The 19,985-nt window shown below is 36.0% G+C and overlaps 8 protein-coding genes across 8 annotated transcripts; 4 read left to right on the top strand and 4 right to left on the bottom strand.

Annotated features, from left to right (window-relative positions):
- The first annotated feature begins 245 nt into the window (after window positions 1-245).
- Window positions 246-1,398, top strand: Tsp_07060 (hypothetical protein). The gene is given in 6 exon segments (XM_003380868.1): window positions 246-323; window positions 335-709; window positions 885-908; window positions 1,048-1,127; window positions 1,175-1,237; window positions 1,356-1,398. The coding sequence occupies 6 exon segments, from the start codon at window positions 246-248 to the stop codon at window positions 1,396-1,398; spliced, it is 663 nt and encodes a 220-aa protein (XP_003380916.1).
- A 2,537-nt stretch (window positions 1,399-3,935) lies between these two features.
- Tsp_07059 (conserved hypothetical protein) lies at window positions 3,936-5,925 on the top strand. Its single transcript, XM_003380867.1, is given in 4 exon segments — window positions 3,936-3,956; window positions 4,064-4,094; window positions 5,179-5,444; window positions 5,458-5,925. 4 exon segments carry the CDS (start codon window positions 3,936-3,938, stop codon window positions 5,923-5,925), a joined length of 786 nt encoding a protein of 261 aa, XP_003380915.1.
- Window positions 5,926-7,501: 1,576 nt separating this feature from the next.
- Window positions 7,502-9,268, bottom strand: Tsp_07058 (microspherule protein 1). The gene is made up of 6 exons (XM_003380866.1): window positions 9,193-9,268; window positions 8,956-9,098; window positions 8,696-8,885; window positions 8,079-8,489; window positions 7,961-8,014; window positions 7,502-7,701 (listed from the first exon to the last, which is right to left on the bottom strand). The coding sequence occupies exons 1-6, from the start codon at window positions 9,266-9,268 to the stop codon at window positions 7,502-7,504; spliced, it is 1,074 nt and encodes a 357-aa protein (XP_003380914.1).
- Window positions 9,269-10,049: 781 nt separating this feature from the next.
- Tsp_07057 (putative ATP-dependent RNA helicase DDX54) lies at window positions 10,050-12,565 on the bottom strand. Its single transcript, XM_003380865.1, has 12 exons — window positions 12,514-12,565; window positions 12,392-12,492; window positions 11,977-12,325; window positions 11,789-11,923; window positions 11,634-11,725; window positions 11,413-11,533; window positions 11,236-11,357; window positions 11,005-11,199; window positions 10,937-10,946; window positions 10,771-10,909; window positions 10,353-10,513; window positions 10,050-10,219 (listed from the first exon to the last, which is right to left on the bottom strand). Exons 1-12 carry the CDS (start codon window positions 12,563-12,565, stop codon window positions 10,050-10,052), a joined length of 1,647 nt encoding a protein of 548 aa, XP_003380913.1.
- Window positions 12,566-12,655: 90 nt separating this feature from the next.
- Window positions 12,656-13,512, bottom strand: Tsp_07056 (ATP-dependent RNA helicase RhlE). Its single transcript, XM_003380864.1, has 6 exons — window positions 13,419-13,512; window positions 13,281-13,351; window positions 13,017-13,208; window positions 12,921-12,970; window positions 12,809-12,850; window positions 12,656-12,755 (listed from the first exon to the last, which is right to left on the bottom strand). The coding sequence occupies exons 1-6, from the start codon at window positions 13,510-13,512 to the stop codon at window positions 12,656-12,658; spliced, it is 549 nt and encodes a 182-aa protein (XP_003380912.1).
- A 611-nt stretch (window positions 13,513-14,123) lies between these two features.
- Window positions 14,124-15,710, top strand: Tsp_07055 (protein salvador protein). The gene is made up of 6 exons (XM_003380863.1): window positions 14,124-14,223; window positions 14,284-14,706; window positions 14,773-14,865; window positions 14,960-15,140; window positions 15,203-15,470; window positions 15,528-15,710. The coding sequence occupies exons 1-6, from the start codon at window positions 14,124-14,126 to the stop codon at window positions 15,708-15,710; spliced, it is 1,248 nt and encodes a 415-aa protein (XP_003380911.1).
- A 67-nt stretch (window positions 15,711-15,777) lies between these two features.
- Window positions 15,778-16,434, bottom strand: Tsp_07054 (ADP-sugar pyrophosphatase). Its single transcript, XM_003380862.1, has one exon. The coding sequence runs from the start codon at window positions 16,432-16,434 to the stop codon at window positions 15,778-15,780; it is 657 nt and encodes a 218-aa protein (XP_003380910.1).
- Window positions 16,435-17,108: 674 nt separating this feature from the next.
- Window positions 17,109-18,886, top strand: Tsp_07053 (SH3 domain-binding protein 5-like protein). The gene is made up of 5 exons (XM_003380861.1): window positions 17,109-17,387; window positions 17,529-17,802; window positions 17,912-18,113; window positions 18,269-18,644; window positions 18,710-18,886. The coding sequence occupies exons 1-5, from the start codon at window positions 17,109-17,111 to the stop codon at window positions 18,884-18,886; spliced, it is 1,308 nt and encodes a 435-aa protein (XP_003380909.1).
- The last annotated feature ends 1,099 nt before the right edge of the window (window positions 18,887-19,985 follow it).

The following is a 19,985-nucleotide window of genomic DNA, read 5'->3' as shown; positions in this document are numbered from 1 at the left end:
GTAAAACCTTCTCCACATCACTAAGTCCATCATCCAGCGTTGAGGTGATGTTCAATTGCCCTGTTGACAGATCGTCAATTTGGACAATTTCTGCTCTTTTGATAGTGTTGTCGTCTTTTTGAATTTCCGGTTCAGCGTCATAATAGAAAGCATAATAATCTGCGGGTTGGCGAATTTTTGGCGGCTCGTCTCCGTTGTTCTCTTGGGCAGTAGTAGTGGTGGTGGTTGATGTTGAATTGGTCGTGATGGTTTCCAAAAATTCGTCCTGCTCATCCGACGTAGCGTTGATTGCATACGGAATTGCCACATCCTGGTGTGGTCTGGTGATGGTCAGCGTGTCGTCTTGTTGGATGTTGGGCGTCGGCTTTGGGCCGACCGAACCGTCGAAGTAGTAGTCGTCGTAGTCGTTCGCTATTGGCTTGCCGTTTTTGTCGACCACGAACGCAATTTCCGGCTTGTCACCGTCTCCTGCTCCGCCCATGAACGTCTTCAGCATCTCCGGATTGGCCAGCATAGCTTTCAACAAGTCCAAACCTTCTTCGTCTTTCAGCAATGCGAACAGCGTTTTCAAATTGAGCACAAAATCACTGCTGCGAATTTTGTCGAAAAGCTTGTACAAATCGCCGCAAGTTTCACGATTGCAAAGGCCCATTTTCGACAAGTCGAACATGTCGAAAAAATCAAAAATGCCACTATTCTGAGGCTGCAAGTTGATACCGAAATTTTTGAACAGCGAATTCAAATCAAAATTTCCTGGAAAAAAACTTTTTCTTGTTAAAAAATACTTTACAAATTAATTTATAACCGAAGCTATTATTGGTTTTCTCATAGAAATAATACTTTTCAATGATATTATTATTAATAAGTAGTATGTATTCTTTTAGAATCAGGCTGAGAAGAATCCGAAAGTTTGTTTTTTATTCTAAAATTATCGTCATTATTCATGGTTCACATCCTTTCTTGTCGACTACAATCCTCTAAAGAAATTTGAAGAAGGTAAGTGATTTTTGTTTTATTTTGTTTTGCTTTGTGTTCTTTTGGTCTCAGCATTGTTTTCTGCTTCGCAACGGGTTGAATATGAATTCATCTACCAAAAATTCAGTGCACCAAAATGGCTCACGTGTCGTGTTCGTTTCACTTTCAGTTTTTTTCATTTTTTAAAACAAAATTTCAGCGGCTGTAAACTAGTGAAAGCCGACAATATATTGGTGTTCATTCACCTGAATCACCCAGTCTCGTATGCTGAAAAATATAGGTCGACAAGCAGAAACAGTTTTCATTTTTGACCTGAATTTTTGTATGTAAAAAAAAGTTTAAAACTATTTTTGATTCATTAATTTATAATTATTGATCAGCTCAACTGTCGGTGGAAAAGAAAAACGAGATTTGCATTTTTGAAGGGAAAATTGTAAAGTGAAATTGTGGCGATAGGGGGAAGGGTGGAGTGAAAGGAAAAACAGTGTGTACAACAAACATTAATTCGCCAACGTAGATGAAGCTGATGCCGTTTGGCCTGGATGCGGAAATTGGCCGTCTCGTTTTTAGCAGCTGTACAATTTTGGCGCGGGTGAAATGGAGCAGCGAGAATTTAGAACTTGCGTGAAGGCTGGGAGGTTTTTGAACTTGGAATTTTTTGTCAGTAAAGATGTTATGGCTAAAAAATGGCCCTTTTCCCATCCTCTTCCCAGTTGGGTTTATTTGAATAGAAATCGAAGAAAAATTCATTATTGCAAAATATTAAAATTGCTATTGGCAAAAGTGCAAAACAGTGTCATTGGTCCTGATCGTCAGTGGTGCGCGATTTTGGAAAATTACTCACAATCACTGTTCCATATAGACGTTTGCAAATTGCTCGTGCTGTTCTAGGACGGGCTGTGCACTATGGACGGATGGACGACGAATGATTCATTTCGAATGGATAGTATTCTTACAGTGGGGAAATGATAAGAAAAATATTTTCCTTACCACCAAATTTTCGTTTTCTGTTCCGATCAGCGGAAGATAGGAAACTGACGCTGGTGGGATTTTTGGCAATATTTGTCAACGACGTAACAATACCATCTTCGGCGAACAAAAATTTTGTCCAATCTAGCAATCTAGTTTCTGGTATACCTGGGTTGGAAGGTATATTCGTTGAAAACGAGAATCAATGCAAGAACGACGAATGCGCGTATTCAAATTGATCTCATTACCTGGGATATGTTCGAAATCGTCAACAGCTGGTCTGCCGTAGATGACCGTAAACAACGCGAGATGCAACAGTAGAACAATGGAATGCATTATTGTCAATATTCGCAGCAGCAGCTAGCGGTGAGAGAGAATGCTAAACCCCAGGGCTTGGTGTGAAAAAGTGTGTTTCGACGATGGCAATGATCAACGTAAAGCAGACAGCTGGCTGGCCGATGTTGTTGCTAGCCGTTGTTAGATGAGTAGTGAGTGAGTGCACTGGCTTGCCTTCAGAATGTGCACAATTGTTAAATAATCGTCCGGCTTTTTTTTATTTATTATTTTACTTTTTCCAATCAGGCTGCCACTGCCGCTTTTGCTGATTTTGAACAACTTTATCAGTGAACTCAATTCACTTTCACAATGGAAACTTTCTGATTGATCAGTTGACTGGATGCTGACTGATTATTAGCTTTCTTTTCTTGTCTGCGCTTTCTGTTCACTTGCTTCTGACTTTTTCCAACACTAACTGACTGCATCTCTCAATCACCATCATCATCTTCTCATTTCTACTATAAACTGTACCATCAACCACGCCCTCTGTGGGAAAATGAAATTCATCATTGCCAAAGCCGGTATCGACACATTTTAGCATTGAAATTTGTGTCAGCTGTACAAGAAATCACCTCTTGCGTTTCTCCTCGTTGTTTTAAAGTGTATCCATTTCACGTGGGAGTTCTTTTCTTGTTCTGGTATAAATTAATTAATAACGATGGTAATCAAGAATCGAGAAAAATCCTCAACAATGTCCTTCTTTTTGAAATGTGAAATGGTAGCTTCCGTTGAATTTGGAAGCGATTTGTCCTTCTGTTGTGAAGATGTAGGCGAACTAGTGATGTTGGCATTGAAAAGAATTTAAAAAAACAAAAAATTATACATATACACATATTTATTTATTTATTTATTTAAAGCAATGAAATGCATACAAAAAGCTTGACGATGTATTTGATTTAATTTAAAATACAAAGCAACGACTGATTAGGTATATATGAATATGAATCATCCTATATAAAAGGCATAATATTGGTGCATAAGGTTTAGTGTTTGGTTTGATGATACTCTTCTTTAACATTTAATTTTTTTTGACAATAATTGACGTGAAGGTGAAACCGTTTTTTCTTTTCTCTTTTGCTTCTATATAACGTTGTTGCCAAATGCAATACAATAGTTTGCTTTTTGTCATTTTCAATTCCGCTTCAAAGAGATATACAGTACGGTTGTTTAAACTTTTTCTCTTTTTTAAACATGTATTATGAAAAATACGACATTTTTTACTGTTTAAAATTTGTACAGCAAAGGAAAAAAAGTGTAAATCATTCACTGTGAGCAGACTGTTTGTTTCCAAGTCAAAATTGTTCTCTGTGTTTCAAGTGGCTAAAGCTGATTTTGTTTTCAAGTAAGGGAAATATATTAAACGCTATTTTTTGCATATATTTATATTTTTGGCTGGCTTAGCTTTTAGAAATTTAGTGACAATGATGTTGCGCAATGTGTCAAGTTTTAAATTGAGGCAATATTTTACTCGTTCAGCAGCGGCAGCAGCTGTTGCTGCCGTACTCTTGTGCGATACGAACAATTAATTTATTTTAAATTTATAAATGAAACAATAATTCTGAATTGGCAGTGGAGCATTTATTCGTATATTCATGATGAAAATGAGCATTTTTTGAAGTTGAATGAGAATTATGAGAAAATGGCAAATATTATAAATGGAATATTTCGCATTTTATGTATTAATACAGATTTATACTTTGTGACATTGTTTTGATCAAAATCACTCGACTAGTTGAATGATTCAACTTGAAAATCAATTTTTGTAATAATTTTAAAGTTTCAGAGGTTGTCGATGATTTGTTGTTATTTGGAAAGTTTTTCTTCAAACTAAGATTAACAATATTTTGACAGATGTTCGAAATTGAATTAAATTAGTGAATGAATGAAAATTTTAATTTAATTGTTCTGTTTACATTTGTAAAATTATTCATCTTCAAATTAGCATTTAATGGATTTTGAATAAATTTTAAAATGCGTTTCTGTTCAATAAATTTTATTCCAAATTTTCCCTGTTTTTGTTAGAATTTAAATTTCAATCGTATGTGTGAATTTTTCTTAAAAATACATGATTAGTGTTATTTTTCTTTTTCAATTATTATTTATAATACTGTTGAATGAATAATGTGACTTGTAATGTGAATCTTTTCTTCTGCTTATACAAGAGAGAATCCAGGTTTTTCGACGGCAAATGAACATTTTGCTTGTTCAGTTTTTTACGCTTTCTTTAAATAAGTTTACTTTTTAATTGTCGCTTTCACTGCGGTGAACATATTATTATTATTATTAATGTTGTTTTCATGCTTAACCAGTTTATATTTTATACCGTTCAGTGATTACTTGTTTTTCTAGTTGATAAAAACGTACTGAAGTGAAAGCTACTTTAAAATGACTGTTTAAATGTGTGTGTGTATATGTGGTTTAGTTATTATTTGCCGTTCGTTTTTGAGGTTGGGTTTCGTTTATTTTAATTGTGACTATGAAAATATTTAAAAATGGTATTTGATTTGAAATTTTGGTATTTTTGCATTTCTGTTAAAGAATAATAATTTATATCGAAATTAGTTGGAACAACCACTGCTAAAATGCTATATAAGAAACAAGCATTGATTGATCAAAACAACAAACGACACTTTTAAATAATAATAAACAAGAATACAAAAGGTTGTTTTTATGAGCTTCCTACCGGCTGTGTGCTTTTATGCTTTCTTCAGCTTTTGAAAGAAAAAAAAATTTTTTTTTGTTTTTGCTCAATCTTTCTCTCGTTCCACAACAAAACTGTAAATAAATATAATTTGTCATTAGCGTGAGAAAATTGTTTGAAAAGCAAGAAATCAAAAGTAACAAACGGATGGAAATGACTCAGGGTGCGGGTGTTTTCAAGAGAATACGCCTACGCAGGGTTCCACGACGGGTATACTTTTGCAATAGGATGGCGTCACAGTCGCGTGGCTGATAGCCGTTGCCATTGTTCGTTGTGGAGCCGAATAAATTGGACGAAGGTCCACCGACACGACCGCCTCTGTTATTGCCTCTGCCGTTGTGAATGGTGCGAAAATTGTTCACTTTGTCGGGCTTGTTGTCGTAATAGTCGCTGTAGTCGTCGGTGCCACGCCTGTTGCGCATGCGGGCGTGGTTGTCGAAATCTTCAAAATCCAACGTGCCCTGTTGTTGTTGCAGTTGCAAAGCTGTTTTGGGCAGTTTCCCGTTGTTCTCGCCCGTGTGATCCGCACGCCCACGGTTGCGGTTGCCCGTGACGGAGGTGGGTCTTTGGACATTGGTGGCGGCGTTGTCGACAATTTGCAACAAATTTCTGAACAAGTTGCATTGGAAATCCGGCGTGTTGCTCGACTTGCAGCCGGCTTCGAGCAATTCAGGGTTGGTGGCAAAGATGTGCCTCAGTTCCGGGTCGAAGAGGATCTTGCTGCTGGTTTTCAAGTTGGCTATTTGCGGACTGTTGCGTATGTTGTCCATGACGCATTTCCAATATTCGCATTCAATATCATCCGACTCACAGACCGCCACGTTGAACGCCGGACGGTACTGACTGGCGCCAAATTGGGTCATCACATTGCCCACCAGGTCGCCAATTTGACCAAACAAATCATTGCTTGTACCTTTATAAAATGGCAAATTCATTTTCAATAATATCCAATTTTATAATTTCACGAACAAACAAACAACAACAAACTTGGTTTAAATTTATTTCCTATCTACTTGCTTGTTGCGTCATTTCGAATCTGCGAGTGCATGCGTGCGTTTATACGTACATATGTAGGTTTATGACCCTGGCATTCAATCGAATGATCCTATCAGTATATGCGCATATGGAAAGTGTGGAAAGTGTAATTTCTCATGTGACTGTTTTTAATCTCCTTCATTCTTTGACAGCAACCATCTTCCATTTTCTATTTACACTGTATATTCTACAGTCAATACATATTTTTTTTCTTATGCGTATATTTACAGTTTTTCCGAGATGTTTTTGAAAGCGCAACTTAATATTTTACAATTTCTTGTTATTTATTTCTTCCTGCTATTTTTTTTGTTTCCCCAAAGCATTACGTGCATAAACCAGTAGTCTCTATAGGTGTCATTAAATTTTAAGAAATAATAGGTTAATGTTATTGAGAAAATTACAACTTCTTCGATGGTGAAATTTTTGAAAGAAATTTGAAAACAGTCAACTTTAGATGATTGGAATTTTACATGATATTATTTTTTTATCTTTTTTGTGCACAATAATAATAATATTATTAGATGAATTGATGAAATCTGAAGTTTATCATAAAATTAGAACTTAAAAATTGGGACGTGTACTTATTTCACAGACCGAATTATTATCATTATTATTATTAATGTGATTACAAATTTCAAAGCAAATAGTAGGCTATAAGATGCATGTGATGCAACAGGTAATGAACAGTTCAATGAGAAAATGGAAAGTGCTTTCTTCATTGACCTCTACACGAATTTTCTCCTTTCTGATAGTCAGTCAAACTTTGTATTATAATTATTATTAATAAAGAAGGAGATAGACGTTTTCCACTCTTCCATTATGCCCGTATTCTTGATTTTATAGCATACATTGTAATGATAATAATAATAGTGAGTTTAATTTAAATGAGTAACAAAATAATATTACCTCCATTGATGGTGGCAGTTGCTGGATTAGGTGGACGTCTTGCTGATGAACTCTGAGAAAGGTACACGAAAAGTAGAAAAAGAAAAACTGAATACCAATCCATAGAATTTGAATAGATAATATATTTATTTTTCTTTATTTTGAAAAGATTATCAACTCTTCGTCAAAAGAGAAAGATTTGACAACCTCTTCACTGTTCTTCCGTTTGCTGTTCTAATGCAACTAGCGGCATACAAGTTGCTGTCAACCTGATTACTCACTACAACCGGTCTGCCTTTTTTCCATTTTCTCAGCTTGCGGCATTTCATTTGTACCTGCTGGTTAATTTTCATTATACTGTAAATTGGTTGATTCAACAACTGTCTTACTAGAACATATCCAAATCGTTTATTTCGATGCAAATGTAAATGCAGATAACGCGAAAACACATTTTCATAAATATTATTTCTAATTTATTTAAATCGTATCGAATAGATCGGTTTTTGTCGAATAATTTTTCTCAAAATATAATCAACTACATCTTTTTGCGTGTATAGTGGTGTATGAAATAATGTTTTTTTTATCGAAAGGAGAATTTAATTAATTGGACATTTTCAACAGCTTTGCAATCTCTTCAGGATGTTCCATAAGCTCTGCCCAACGCTTGCCAACGGCTATAGAAATCAGGTTCATCAGGTTTTGCTTTTCTAAATGGGCAAATGTTTTAAAAAGAAAAATGCAAAAACAAGTCTCACTCCCACCTCTTACTGTTAACTTGTCTATCTGTTGACCACATTTAACTAGAATTATTATCATTATTTAACTATTGTTTTTCAATACTATTTTTTCAGTTTCTTTTATAAAAATAAAATAAATATGATTAGTATTTGATATTTTTCGTGTTTGAACCTGAAATTACAATGATTTTCTCCAAATATAACTATGTGAGCACGTTTGAATATTTCTCAACCAAATTCATTACAACCCACAGTCAAATTTATGCATAATTTGTGGTAAATTTTTGTTTCTGTTTTTTTAAATTTGTGATAAAGAACTTACCACTACTACCACCTTTAGTCAGTTCGTTGATGATCGTTTTCACAGATTCAGGACCTGAAACAACGATCAAAACTGTATATTTATTCATTGATTTATAAATTGATATTGTGCTTTGCACTTTTGTCGGTAATATTCGCTTTCAGTGTTTCCAACGCTTTCGACAGTTGCTCTTTGTTGCTCAAAATTGTCTTCACATTCGACATCTCGTCGTAGACTTGTTGCCACATGCTGTTTATACGTTGCATCACATTTTCTTCAACTTGAGGCGTAATGACGTTGGCGTAGAATTTTTCACTCTGCTCTTTCAGATTGTCCAACGAGATGTTCAGGCTTTTTGCCTGCAAATCTGTATCACTATCGGTTAATTTATTCAACAATCGTTCGTTTATAAATTTCAACGGTAAACTGAGCCTATTCTTGAAATATTGACAAGCATTTTTCGTTCGGTCGTACATGCTGTTGAACAAGTAGCTTGGAAGTTGAGCTGTGGGGATGTTGTGACCGAACAGCGGGTAGTTAATCATGCTTGCTACAAGAACAGCACACAGATGTTGTTTTTGAATTTAAACATTTTATTCAAATTGTTTGTTAATATGGATGTTAAATTTTGAATTGAAGTTAATACTAGTTGGTTCGTGCAGAGATCAGATCAAACTTTCATATACTTCACATATATGAAATAAGTGAACAATATATATATATATATATAAAGTAGTTAGCAAATAATTACCATACCGAACTTCTCTTTGAGAAATTCCCAAACATTGCTCGCCGCTTTGCCGACGCCTTGATCCATTTCCAATTGTTTGTATATTGATGAAAGTTGTTCACGTACTTTTGCCAACATCAAATCAATCGTTCCCATTTCATCTTTATTCTTATCATTTATATCAATTTTGAAATTTTTCGTTTTGTCATCCAAATCCTTCGAAACGTTGAAATTTTCATATGCAAAACTGTGAACAAACAAGCAGAGCAGAGAATTATTTTGTTACCTGATTCGAGAAGGTAAATTTCAATTTTTCTATAATGTCGGTGACGTTCGCGGTGAGCCATTCAGTTTGGGCACGCACATTTTGTACAGCGTTTTCGAGCAGTTTTTCATAAACGCTGCCAGCTTTTGTCGTCGAAGGTTGATCTACAAATTACATTACATAATATGCACAGGTGGATGTAGTGGACATTGGGGAAGGGTGGTGGTGATGGTGGATATGTTTGTTTTCTCTGCTCACCTTTCAAAACCAAACCATTCAAATTGTAATGGTGCAGGCAGGCAAAGAGGAGAACGAAACGAACGGTGAATAGCATATTTCTTCTTCTTGTCGATTGTTCAGAACAACAGCACTCGACCCAACGAGCTAGAAGGTGGCAAAATTTTAAAATGATTGAAAATTTAAAATCAGCTCGATATAGATGATAAAATTGCCAGTATTAAACCCAAGCAGGGGCAAGAGGAAGTATGTATGATTGAACGCGAGCGCACACTTGTTCTTCTTCTTCTTCTCTCTTTGCAAATTATAATGCAAGACTACCTTTTTGCGCGGGCGTTTTGCTTAACAGTTGCCGAACAATAATCAAGCGGCTGCTGCTGCTTCACGTCAACTGTTGCCAATTTAATCATATTCATCATCGACATATCTATTTATATACATGTATATATAAATATATATTATATATTTTTCTGTTCTTTCGTATATCAGTTTTGCATTATTTGAAATATTTGTGTGAACAATCAACACAAGTAACTGTTACTGTTGACAAATGACCAACTTTTGGGAACATTTTTCCACGCTGACTGTGGTTGCTGTTGTTGTTGTTGTTGTTGTTGTTATTGTCTTCTTTTTATTGGGTTTTGCTGAAAGTGAAATTTCCATACCAACTGCTTCTGCTTTTTATCGACACTTTTCAACAACAATTTTATCAATTTATCAAAAATTTACGACGATTGATCGACAATTTTTATACTTTTACGTGTTGCTGCTGCTGCTGCTGCTGTTCGACAAATTTTTCTGCTTTCTCATAGTGATTTGGAAAGCAAAAATTTCGATTTATTATTAATTCGACAGGCAACAAATTATTCTATAAATAATTATTTCTTCTTCTTCTTCTGCTTCTTTTCATTGGTCAATTGTTTTCCATTTCTCTTCCTTCGGTGTTCACTTTCCACATGTTGTTTGATTATTTGCATTTTGGATTTCAATTCACTTTTCACGGGTCTTCTACCACCACCACCACTGGCCACACCTTTTCTCCCTTTAGCTGAAAGTAAAAAAAACGTTTACTAGCAATAAACAATACTCTTATTTATTTATTTATTTATGTTATTTACCGTGACGATTTCGACGGAAAAATTTCAATCGCTTTTCAGTGTTCTCTTGTTGATCAACGTCACCTTGGACAGCTTTCATGCGCAGCTTCTTTTTCCAACTGTCGTAAAGGTCGGTTTTGTACGAGGCCGGTATCCAAACGCCACTTTCCGTTTTGATCTTTTTCGAGCTTCGTTTCTTGTTGTCCTCGTCACAAGCGTTGACGAACTTTTTCCTCTTCCGATCCCTGGATGTTGACAATACAAGCAGCAACATTTCAATATTAATAATTCAAAAAGAAAAAAAAATTTTTTTTCTTTTTATAAACTAACTGACCATTTAGTTTTTTGATTTCTGCGTTGCATTTTTTCCACTTCATCGTCCATGAAATCGATCACAGCCGAACCGAGTTCAGATGTGAAATTATTTTCAATCGATAATCTGAGTATATTTTGTATATGTATAAGAAGAAGAAATTTTCATTTTAATTTCATATGTATATACCCTTGCTCGGAATGCAAATCTGACGGAACGTATGGAATGAAAAACTGTTCCTTTTTTTCTTCTTCTTTCACGGTCGTTTTCTGATTTTGAGTCTTCTTTTTTTTCTTCTTATGCGAAAGTACCGATTCTGTAGCCCTTTCTGAAAACTTTGATTCAATTTTCTCACTAAACACTCCCTGATGAAAGAAAAATTAACATAATATAAATATAATATCATATTTCATAATTGACAACCGTAAAGTCTACAGGATCGTTCGCATGAGCATCAACGTGTTGTTGAAGTGGATGATCTTCTTCATTCGACGCAGCGTTCATTTCTGCAACTGTTGCCGCTTTGCTTTGGTCAATTTTTTTCTGATGAACCCGTCGCTTCGCTTTCATCACTTGCCACTGCAAGTCGCTACTTTTCGCGTTCAACTCGAATACTGTCTGAATAATATGCAAATTTGTTTTTATCACACACACACACAAATTGACGTCGAATAATTCTCGACGCGAACGAACCGTCTGCGGACGAAAGCACTTTATATTCGCCAAAAGGATGTCCTTTTCCCGTTCCAATTTTTCACATCCAAATCCAACTGCTGCTGAACATTTGAATATTAATAATAACAACAATTATAATTATCATTTCAAATTCACCCATAGCAGGATGATTCGGTAAATTGTTCAGACGAGTTTCAGCTTTAGCCCGACGCACGCTTTCAGCACTGCTGGTCGGTCGGGAACGAGTGTAATGTTTGTACGAGTTTTCGGCTACTTTCTGAAGAGATTCCTAAAATGAAATTTTATTTTTATTTTTATTCTATTTTACTTTTTCTCAAACAAAATTACATATGCAAATTCATGCAAAATGAAATTACCAAATCTAAATTGGTGGTATTCAACAACAAAGCAATGGTGCGGTTCTCGTCGTCGACACGCCGCTGCGGTACTGTACCGATCAGATCTCCAACTGGACAATAAATAAAATGCGAATGAAATTATGCTAATGTTGTGGATGTGTGGAAAGTTTTACCGTCGGCACAAGTTCCGCTCGTGGAAAATTGCAACGAACGTCCCAAGAAAAGGTACAAATCCAACAGGTAGGCATATTCATCGGTGCTGATGAAGCTGATCGCGTGACCATGACGACCAGCCCTTGCCGCACGACCTGGGAAATTTGAAAAAATAGTCTAACAGAAATGCCAAATCAAACGACATTACCGACGCGATGGACGAACAATTTCGCCTTTGCCGGAAAGTGGAAATTGATCACGTTGTCCAACAGTGGAATGTCCACACCCCGGGCGGCCAAGTCGGTTACAATCAAAATGTTGATTTGCTTGCGGTGGAATTTTTCAACGTTCACTCGCCTTGCCTCTGAATCCATTGAACTGTACAAGCAGGCGCATTTGAAGTTGAAATATTCCAGTACAGCGTGTAAAAATTCAACATAATGCTTCGTAGCGCAGAAAATCAACGTCAGTGAATTTTCTTCGATCAGCGATCTGTCGCCGAGAATCGAAAGCAAAATGCCCAACTTGTCTTCACGTCGACAGAACAAATGAGTCAACTATATTATAATAATTTGAAGAAAAGAAAAGAAAAGAAAAGAAAACAAGGCAATATGCTTGCTTACCTTGAGTTTGTCACTCAGTTTTGAATCGACATCCAAACGGATTAAAGTTGGATGACGGAGACCAGCTCGTGTGAAATCGACCAACGATTTGGGCAGTGTAGCTGAAAACAGTAGGGTCTGACGGTCTGGTGGTAGTCGTTTCAGCACTTCTCTGAGCTGTTCTTCAAAACCCATTTCAAAAAGTCTATTAAACTGACATGTTAAACACTTCTTCACAGGATAAGAAAATTCATTCATATAACGTAACTAATGGTAACATTATACCTACCTATCTGCTTCATCGAAAACAACGTAGTTTACTGATTTCAAAGAGAGATTCATTTCTACGATAAGATGAAGCAATCTACCAGGAGTAGCGATTACACTACAATTCACATTAACATGAATTGTGTTTTCCATTTTGACAATTGAACTTACACGTCTGGGTTTTCATGTATCGCAGCAAACTGATCTTCCATACTGAAATGAGAATTGAAACGTTCGACAGCATTGAAATAAGTTAGGATGTAAATTAAAAAAATTAATCTACCTATCTCCGCCTATAATTACCGAAGCTCGTAAGCCGGTAAATTTGCCAAGCTAAAATAAATGTGAATGAAACTGGCAAACATAAATGACAAATTACTACTTCTTTAAGAAATTTAAAAGTTTGCAATGCTAATTCTCTCGTCGGAGAAATTATCATTGCTCGAACGCCTGCAGATGGATCACGCATCTTCAATTTGACAAACATTGGAATTAGAAAAGCTGCAGTCTTTCCGCTGCCTGTACGAGCCATAGCAACGACATCTTTTCCGTTCAAGATAATCGGAATTGTCTGTTAAAAGTTGTGTTCTGTTCAAACAAAGCAAGCAACGAAAAACTGACAAGATAAAAATATTCTACATACTTTACGCTGTATAGGGGTAGGAATTTTGTAACCCTTTTTCATGATGCCTTTAAATACATTGTGATCCAAACCTAAGAGGAAGAAGAAAATATTCTGAATTATTAACAATATATCATTCTCCAGTAATAAGCTTTGTACCCATTGCTTGAAAACCTCCGGAGCTTTTGTTTTTCCGATTCTGAGCAATTAGCAGTTTAGCGTAATCAATTTCAATTTCATCCGCAGATTCCATTGCAAGCAATCTTAATTCAGTCTAAAAGCAAGCAATTTCAAATTGCACAACAGCTAACTCGTAGTTTATACTTAATTAAAAAAAGAAACTATTGAATTTATAAATCAGGTTTAAATATTATTCCATTATCTTTCATAAGCTTAAAAAACTGCAACAAACAAAATTATTACAATTATTAAAATTACAGTATATTATATGCTAATATGACTAAAGGTTTTATTATTAGTATACTGTAATTGTGTAAAGCTGAAAATTTAATGTGGGAGTAAATTTTCAGTTTATCATGAAGTTTGCCACTCTTTAATGAATATGAATAATGAAACGTTTGAAATAATGATCTACTTGTTAGTTAGTTATGAGACTCTTCATTATGAATCATTTTTCGAAGTGAAACCAAAAAATTTGAAATAAGAGTTTTTATTTTTAAAAATGCATCGAAACGGATTTAAATTGAAAAATGCGCGACATTATATTTGATAGTTACATTTTTCTGTCTATTTTTAATAACATAAACTGATTTCTGTATCAATTGTACTTGCTTTTCATACTGTAGTTCGAAATTTTTTATTGGTAATAAAATGTAATGCGGCATGTTTTTTATTAATTAACCAATGCTGAAAAATAAGAAAAAAGATACTGCTTCGAAGTTGTCACTTATAGACGGTGTACCTGGTCGTTACGTGAAACGCGATACACCGCCAGTTATTCCAAGTGAGAACTGTTTTTTTCTATGTGAATTGATGTATTTGCTTGTTACTTTATGATTTGTAGATTACAACAATGTTGTGTTGTTCCCAAAACTGCCTAGCAAAGGCAACAGATTATCCAAATCAGTTGAACGTCTTGCCAGTTTGTGGACTTCGGCAACGCAAAGTGGTTCAGGTGATCTTTCGATTTCGAGTTCATCGTCGTCGACGAAATACAAACCCAAAGAAGCGTTTTACCGGGTTAGCCAGGCTTCGGGTTTGTCGGACGCAGTATCACCATTTTCGAGACGATCTTTGCCCAGCGAGAGTCGTTACAAGACTCGTTTAAGTCTCGCATGCTCTACACCACCCGGTGCCAGTCCTATGGCAATGACTCCTGGAAGTTCGTTGCAGTCGATCACTGGACGTGATCATCCAGCCCAATCGACTGCAGTAAAAATGGCATCTATAGAAAACTTCTTGGGTCAGTCAGGCTCCAATATGTCTCGTTTTTCTTGTCGTAAGAGATGTCATCATTAATTGTATTATTTTCATTTTATAATGTTTTTGTTAGTTTCAAAAGCTTCATCGCCCGGTTTACGTACAGCAGATGAACAACTAGAATTATCTTCTCCTAATAGCAGTCGGCCAAACTCATCCGTGCCAAGTAGTATACATTATTATAAAATTTTTCTTTTTATTACCGATTGAACATGTTTATTTGTATTTGTAATGAATAATAATTGTTATTCTCTGTTTAGGTAGTAATGAAGAGTTGCCACTGCCACCCGGTTGGTCAGTTGGATGGACTTTGCATGGTCGAAAGTATTTTATTGATCACAACACTCAAACAACCCACTGGAATCATCCGTTGGAAAAGGAAAATTTGCCCCCAGGCTGGGAGAAGGTGCTTTCTCCAGAACATGGTGTTTTTTACCTGAAGTGAATTTATTATTATTGACATTTACAATAATTTTATTTTAACGATTGTCCAACAATTTCAGCCGCATAACTAGTCAAACCCAGTACGAACATCCCGGTATAGTGAGAAAAGTAAAAACTTCCAGTAGCGGTGCCGAAATTATGATGCCTAGAGCGGTTTGCCCATCGTGCACGTTGAACATTCCTCTGTCGAGTCATAATCAACGAGCCTGCTCTTCCGGTGTAGCGCTTGAATCTCCGGCTGCATTTTACTCTTATACCATTCAAGATATACCGGAATGGATCAAAGTCTACGCCAATGCACCGCACGAGACTGACTGTTTGCTTAAGGTGAGAGTTGTCAAATAGCAAAGGTTGCTTTTTTGTCATGCTTTTATCCTCGAATAGTGGGACTTGTTTCGGTTGCCTCAGTTGGATTGTTTTGATCACATGCTGCTGAAATTGTACAAACAAGAAATTAATACAGTTGTGATAGCCTACGAACGTTATCGTTTCGCATTGTTGAACGAGTTGGAAAGACGGAAGAAGAATTCGACTGCGTCGAAAGATGAAGATTTATCGGTTGTTTGAGATATTTATCCATTATTATAATTATAATTAATTGTATTTATTTATTGATGATCAATTGGAAATTTAATTAAAATCGCATCATATTTTTGGATAAATGATAACCGAACGCGAAAGCGTACACTGTCGCATGAATTTGAATGCCTTCAGAGACGAATCTCTTCAAAGTTGGCATCAGATCGTTGATCGGAACCAGAATGACATCGATCAGTTCGTTGGAATCGAGCTGCTGTTTCGGGCTGAAATTGTCCGGATCGTTTCCGTCCACTTCGACAACAACCAGCTTGGTGTCGTCTTCGCAGAAGCCGGGATTCAGGAATTGAACCCCGTCGGCCGAGCTGAGGATACGCGTTGCTTTGAAGCCGGTCTCTTCTTGCAGTTCCCTGAACGCCGTCTGCTCGGCCGTTTCGCCGGCATCGCGCATCCCTGCAGGGAATTCGATCACGTAGGACAGCAACGGGATGCGGAACTGCTTGACCAGGATTAGCCGCTCGGGTTCGCAGGCTCGGCTCCGGTGGAACGCGATCACGCTCACTCCCATCGGCTTTCCTTGGCTAGCTTTGGACGGAAACTTGCTGCGGTACGGTACTTCGTGAGTGAACGACTCGCCAGAGCCGACCATTCTGTACCAAATCTGCCTGGCCGAAAGCCATTTGCTTTGAAACAGATCGCAAACTGACAGCACTTGGATCGGCTTTTCTCCAGTGATACGGTTCAACTGGTGCATAATGGATTCGCAAGAATTGGGCTGAAATTTTTTAAATGAAAGCAAATATAAGTACATAAGTTTTCAGTCCAACGAACCTTAATGAACCCTAGATAATGCAACTTTTGAAAAAAGAATTACAATTTCAGCTTCAAAATGAAATGATTTTTTTTCAGATGCTTGAAAATTTTCAAATTTCAATTCACAAACTGAAAAAGTGGCTTAATCGTGTTTTTATAAGGTATTTTTTCTTTTGTTTCTCAAACTGGCCTACAGAATGATCATGTAGATTAATAAAGAATGAATTTTGAAATTTAACAATGACAAATCATCAAATAAATTGCAGGAAAAATTTAAAATTAAATGAAAAAGTTGTCCAAGTTGGAGTTGTTTTTCAATTTTAACAAAAATGAGCCAGTGTGATTACTGTAAATTATTTAACATGAATAAATTGTAAAATTTTAAAGTTAAACCGATTAAAATTCAAAATAATACACATGTAAAACTTGTTTCAAATTTATTAAAAAGCAATTTATGCTTTAAAAAGGAAAATTCATAATTTTTAAAATAATTTAACTTAACTTTTTTTAATTACAGTACATATTAATAAGTGACGTGCTTGGCGTGTCGCACGTCTGGTGTGCGTAGGTTTGTTGTTCATCACGGAAATTGCAGAGTAGGGTTTTTGGGACAAAATGAACAAAAGTACAGATTCCGATTCGCCCAGTGAATCAATCGGTTTGTCAAGTCCAACTCAGACGATGGCTGCCGGTGATTTGAACCGAGTGCACGAAGAGCTCGAAAAGCTCAACATTGCTACCGATGTTATCAACAAATTGGAGTTGCAGTTGGACGAAGCGCAGACGATGTTTCGTGATGCGCAATCTTCTTGGACCCAGAAGTTGTCTCAAATGGCCAAAAAGTTGGGTACGTGTATTGAAAAATCGCGGCCATATTACGAAGCCCGCATCAAGGTGAATCATTTTTATCTATCAATTATTTGACTGTGATTCTTTTATTGTATAATAATCATTATTATTATTACTTCCTTACTTGCTGAATACTATTTACTGCATGATTTGTTTTGTCAATTATTTGATCGAGATGATTCATAGGTGCTCGAAGCGCAACAGGAAGCTCAGAGAGCGGCATTGAGATTTGAACGAGCCAACCGTATGCACTCTATTGCCAAGCAGCAGGTTACACTTACGCAGGAAAGTTTAAATCGCCAAGGAACAGAGCATGTCGATCCTGCATGTCTTGAGGTTCTCAATCATCACAACAAACGGGTGAACGAGGCGGAATGGGAACGCCTTCAGAGTGAAAAAGAACACGAAGAAGTATCTCGTTTAGTTGAATCTGCCACTAAACAAGTTTCCGCATTGGAAAGTCAGCTGAAGGTAGAATTTTTTTTTGTCGATTTGATGAATACTTTTTGTTTTTTTATTAAAAAATTTTTTATAGCGCAGTATTCAAAAATCCAAACCCTACTTTGAAGCCAAAGTGGAATTTATGCGCGTATTGCAAAATCAAAAAGCACTTATACAACGTCTTCAAGCAGAGATTCGACAAAAGAAGTCCGACTACAATACGTCGTTGAGAAATCTTGAACGCATCAGCGAAGAGATCCACGAAAAGAGAAGTCTTGGTAAACGAGATCCTGGTGTTGGTAGTGAATCACCGGGGCCACCTTGTACTTCGTCTGTAAGATTTTTAATTTCAAATCAAGAAGCTTTTTGTTTTGTCTTGTTTTGTTTTGTTTTTGGTTGATTTTTTTTCTTTTATTTTAGCTTGAGTTAGCTGAAAATAAATCTCTCTCACCACCCTTAGAAAAGAGTAGTTTTAATACTGTAAGTGTGAATGCTGATTCAAGTGATTCTCGAATATTGGATGCTAACCGATCGCCAGTAGATCGTATGCGTTTCATTTCCTCGCTAAATATCGAAGACTTGGTAGATTCTGTTGTTCAAAGCGGTGATGCGAGTGCTTCTGCAACTCACCATCGAGTTAAAGCTTCTTCCCCTGCGCTTCTTATTTATCCTCTAACTAAGAATTCATCCAGCACTAGCAATGCTGGTTTGAATTCGGGCGTTATATTGCTTGCTCACGAACTAGCTTGCCTTTCCAATCAACCTTATTTATCTGCTTTTCAGCTTGCACCAGAAGAGCTAGATGTGGAATATCACACTGCACCTCAAGGTGTTTCTTCGAGCGGTCGTTCTTCACCAGTGGTTAGTATTGAATTGAATTTCTTTCTTTTTCTTTAATTTTCAAATCTGATAACTGAACATTATAGAGTTCTAGCAAAAATGAAGAAAGAAGCACTGCTACGCCAGATTTGAAAATGACATTAATGAAAGATGAACGAGTGAAAGAGTTGATGGTAGAACCTGAAGAGTTAATTGATCAGATTGATCATGAGTTTGACGATGCCAGATTATCCTTTGCTGAACATTCAACATCGAAAGATTAATTGACAATACGGGATTTGCAATTTATTGTACACAGACAGTAGTGTGAAGAAATCAATATTAACTTGCCAATTTGTACATGATCAAATGTTACGATAACAGTACTTCAATCTTCCTGTGAGAATTGTTTCTACTCGGTTTTCATAAATTTCTTCCGTTTGCTGTGCAAATTAAAAATTTTTTCCTTTCTATTTCAATGGATTAAATAAAAATTACGGTGCTGTCGCATAAGTTGATTAGCAAGTTTGTTTTGCTGTTGAAAATGATGTTTTTTTAATGCATTCTATCTTTTTATTTTTTCGTATTTTAATTTTAATACGCAACATTGAAATACACGTGTTTCTTCGCGGGAAAATGCCGAATTCTGAAGATATAGCTACAGTAAGTAAATATCAAGTTAATTTTTTGAAAGATTACGGTATGCATGAGACGAACGTGAAATTTACCGCCGTGAACCGCGGCTCGTAATTCAGCGCCGGTGGTTTTTCCAGCCTTTGTTAAATGAACCTTTAACTGTTTATTTCATGAAAATAAGAATGAACGGTGCTGTATTCTTCTAATATTTCGCAATATTTTACGTGAAATGTTCACGTTCGTCTCAATCCTTTTCAGTGTTCAATTAAGTGATTTTAACAGTGTCGTTCGTGTGCAACTTTTCTCGCACAGAAGCGATTGTATGAACAAAAAATTAGAAATTCTAGCTTCAGAAAGTTCAAATTTCATTTTTTCGCTAGTTCTGAACTATAAATTTGCCAAAAATATATGTGATGGTAGTTTTCAATTACAACACTGTTTTCATTTTCTGTTTAAATTTTAAACAAATGCATTTACTTGAACGTATTTGTTTTTTTTTCGTCATAGTTTTCAACTTTTAGCGTCACAATTCTACAAAATGCAGTATAAATTGTCTGGTCTGTGTGTAAAATGAATTTTTCCTCTCTGCTATCAATTTCCGGTTGATGATGTTGGAGTATTTTTCGAGTTTTAAAGTTTTCTTTTCTTCGAAATCACAACAAGATAATTTAGCTTTCTTTTTTGTATCAATACAAATTTTCGGATATAAAGCCGTGTTATTATTAGCTATTTTTAAGCACGTTATTA

Source organism: Trichinella spiralis (genome assembly GCF_000181795.1).
Source record: "Trichinella spiralis strain ISS 195 chromosome Unknown Scfld2, whole genome shotgun sequence".
Lineage (NCBI taxonomy): Eukaryota > Metazoa > Nematoda > Enoplea > Trichinellida > Trichinellidae > Trichinella > Trichinella spiralis.
The sequence above is the reverse complement of the archived record's forward strand: the minus strand, read 5'-3'. Positions and strand labels throughout refer to the sequence as shown.

What these genes read in the sequence shown, in the direction of transcription:
- Tsp_07060 (XM_003380868.1), top strand. Translation starts at nt 246, where the DNA reads ATGGTTTCCAAAAATTCGTCCTGCTCATCCGACGTAGCGTTGATTGCA. An exon ending in CCACTATTCTGAGGCTGCAA is followed by an intron (nt 710 to 884) that starts GTTGATACCGAA and finishes GTATTCTTTTAG; the next exon opens with AATCAGGCTGAGAAGAATCC. An exon ending in AGGCTGAGAAGAATCCGAAA is followed by an intron (nt 909 to 1,047) that starts GTTTGTTTTTTA and finishes TTTTGGTCTCAG; the next exon opens with CATTGTTTTCTGCTTCGCAA.
- Tsp_07059 (XM_003380867.1), top strand. Translation starts at nt 3,936, where the DNA reads ATGGAATATTTCGCATTTTAT. An exon ending in TGGAATATTTCGCATTTTAT is followed by an intron (nt 3,957 to 4,063) that starts GTATTAATACAG and finishes TTAAAGTTTCAG; the next exon opens with AGGTTGTCGATGATTTGTTG. An exon ending in GATTTGTTGTTATTTGGAAA is followed by an intron (nt 4,095 to 5,178) that starts GTTTTTCTTCAA and finishes ACGCCTACGCAG; the next exon opens with GGTTCCACGACGGGTATACT.
- Tsp_07058 (XM_003380866.1), bottom strand. Translation starts at nt 9,268, where the DNA reads ATGCTATTCACCGTTCGTTTCGTTCTCCTCTTTGCCTGCCTGCACCAT. An exon ending in ATTTCTCAAAGAGAAGTTCG is followed by an intron (nt 8,490 to 8,695) that starts GTATGGTAATTA and finishes CTGTTCTTGTAG; the next exon opens with CAAGCATGATTAACTACCCG. An exon ending in GACTAAAGGTGGTAGTAGTG is followed by an intron (nt 7,702 to 7,960) that starts GTAAGTTCTTTA and finishes TAATAATTCTAG; the next exon opens with TTAAATGTGGTCAACAGATA.
- Tsp_07057 (XM_003380865.1), bottom strand. Translation starts at nt 12,565, where the DNA reads ATGGGTTTTGAAGAACAGCTCAGAGAAGTGCTGAAACGACTACCACCA. An exon ending in ATTGTTCGTCCATCGCGTCG is followed by an intron (nt 11,924 to 11,976) that starts GTAATGTCGTTT and finishes CAAATTTCCCAG; the next exon opens with GTCGTGCGGCAAGGGCTGGT. An exon ending in GATTTGCATTCCGAGCAAGG is followed by an intron (nt 10,514 to 10,770) that starts GTATATACATAT and finishes GTCAACATCCAG; the next exon opens with GGATCGGAAGAGGAAAAAGT.
- Tsp_07056 (XM_003380864.1), bottom strand. Translation starts at nt 13,512, where the DNA reads ATGGAATCTGCGGATGAAATTGAAATTGATTACGCTAAACTGCTAATT. An exon ending in CTACCCCTATACAGCGTAAA is followed by an intron (nt 13,209 to 13,280) that starts GTATGTAGAATA and finishes AACTTTTAACAG; the next exon opens with ACAATTCCGATTATCTTGAA. An exon ending in GTAATTATAGGCGGAGATAG is followed by an intron (nt 12,851 to 12,920) that starts GTAGATTAATTT and finishes TTCTCATTTCAG; the next exon opens with TATGGAAGATCAGTTTGCTG.
- Tsp_07055 (XM_003380863.1), top strand. Translation starts at nt 14,124, where the DNA reads ATGCTGAAAAATAAGAAAAAAGATACTGCTTCGAAGTTGTCACTTATA. An exon ending in TACACCGCCAGTTATTCCAA is followed by an intron (nt 14,224 to 14,283) that starts GTGAGAACTGTT and finishes TATGATTTGTAG; the next exon opens with ATTACAACAATGTTGTGTTG. An exon ending in GTCAGGCTCCAATATGTCTC is followed by an intron (nt 14,707 to 14,772) that starts GTTTTTCTTGTC and finishes TGTTTTTGTTAG; the next exon opens with TTTCAAAAGCTTCATCGCCC.
- Tsp_07054 (XM_003380862.1), bottom strand. Translation starts at nt 16,434, where the DNA reads ATGCACCAGTTGAACCGTATCACTGGAGAAAAGCCGATCCAAGTGCTG.
- Tsp_07053 (XM_003380861.1), top strand. Translation starts at nt 17,109, where the DNA reads ATGAACAAAAGTACAGATTCCGATTCGCCCAGTGAATCAATCGGTTTG. An exon ending in ACAAGTTTCCGCATTGGAAA is followed by an intron (nt 17,803 to 17,911) that starts GTCAGCTGAAGG and finishes CCTACTTTGAAG; the next exon opens with CCAAAGTGGAATTTATGCGC. An exon ending in GCGGTCGTTCTTCACCAGTG is followed by an intron (nt 18,645 to 18,709) that starts GTTAGTATTGAA and finishes TGAACATTATAG; the next exon opens with AGTTCTAGCAAAAATGAAGA.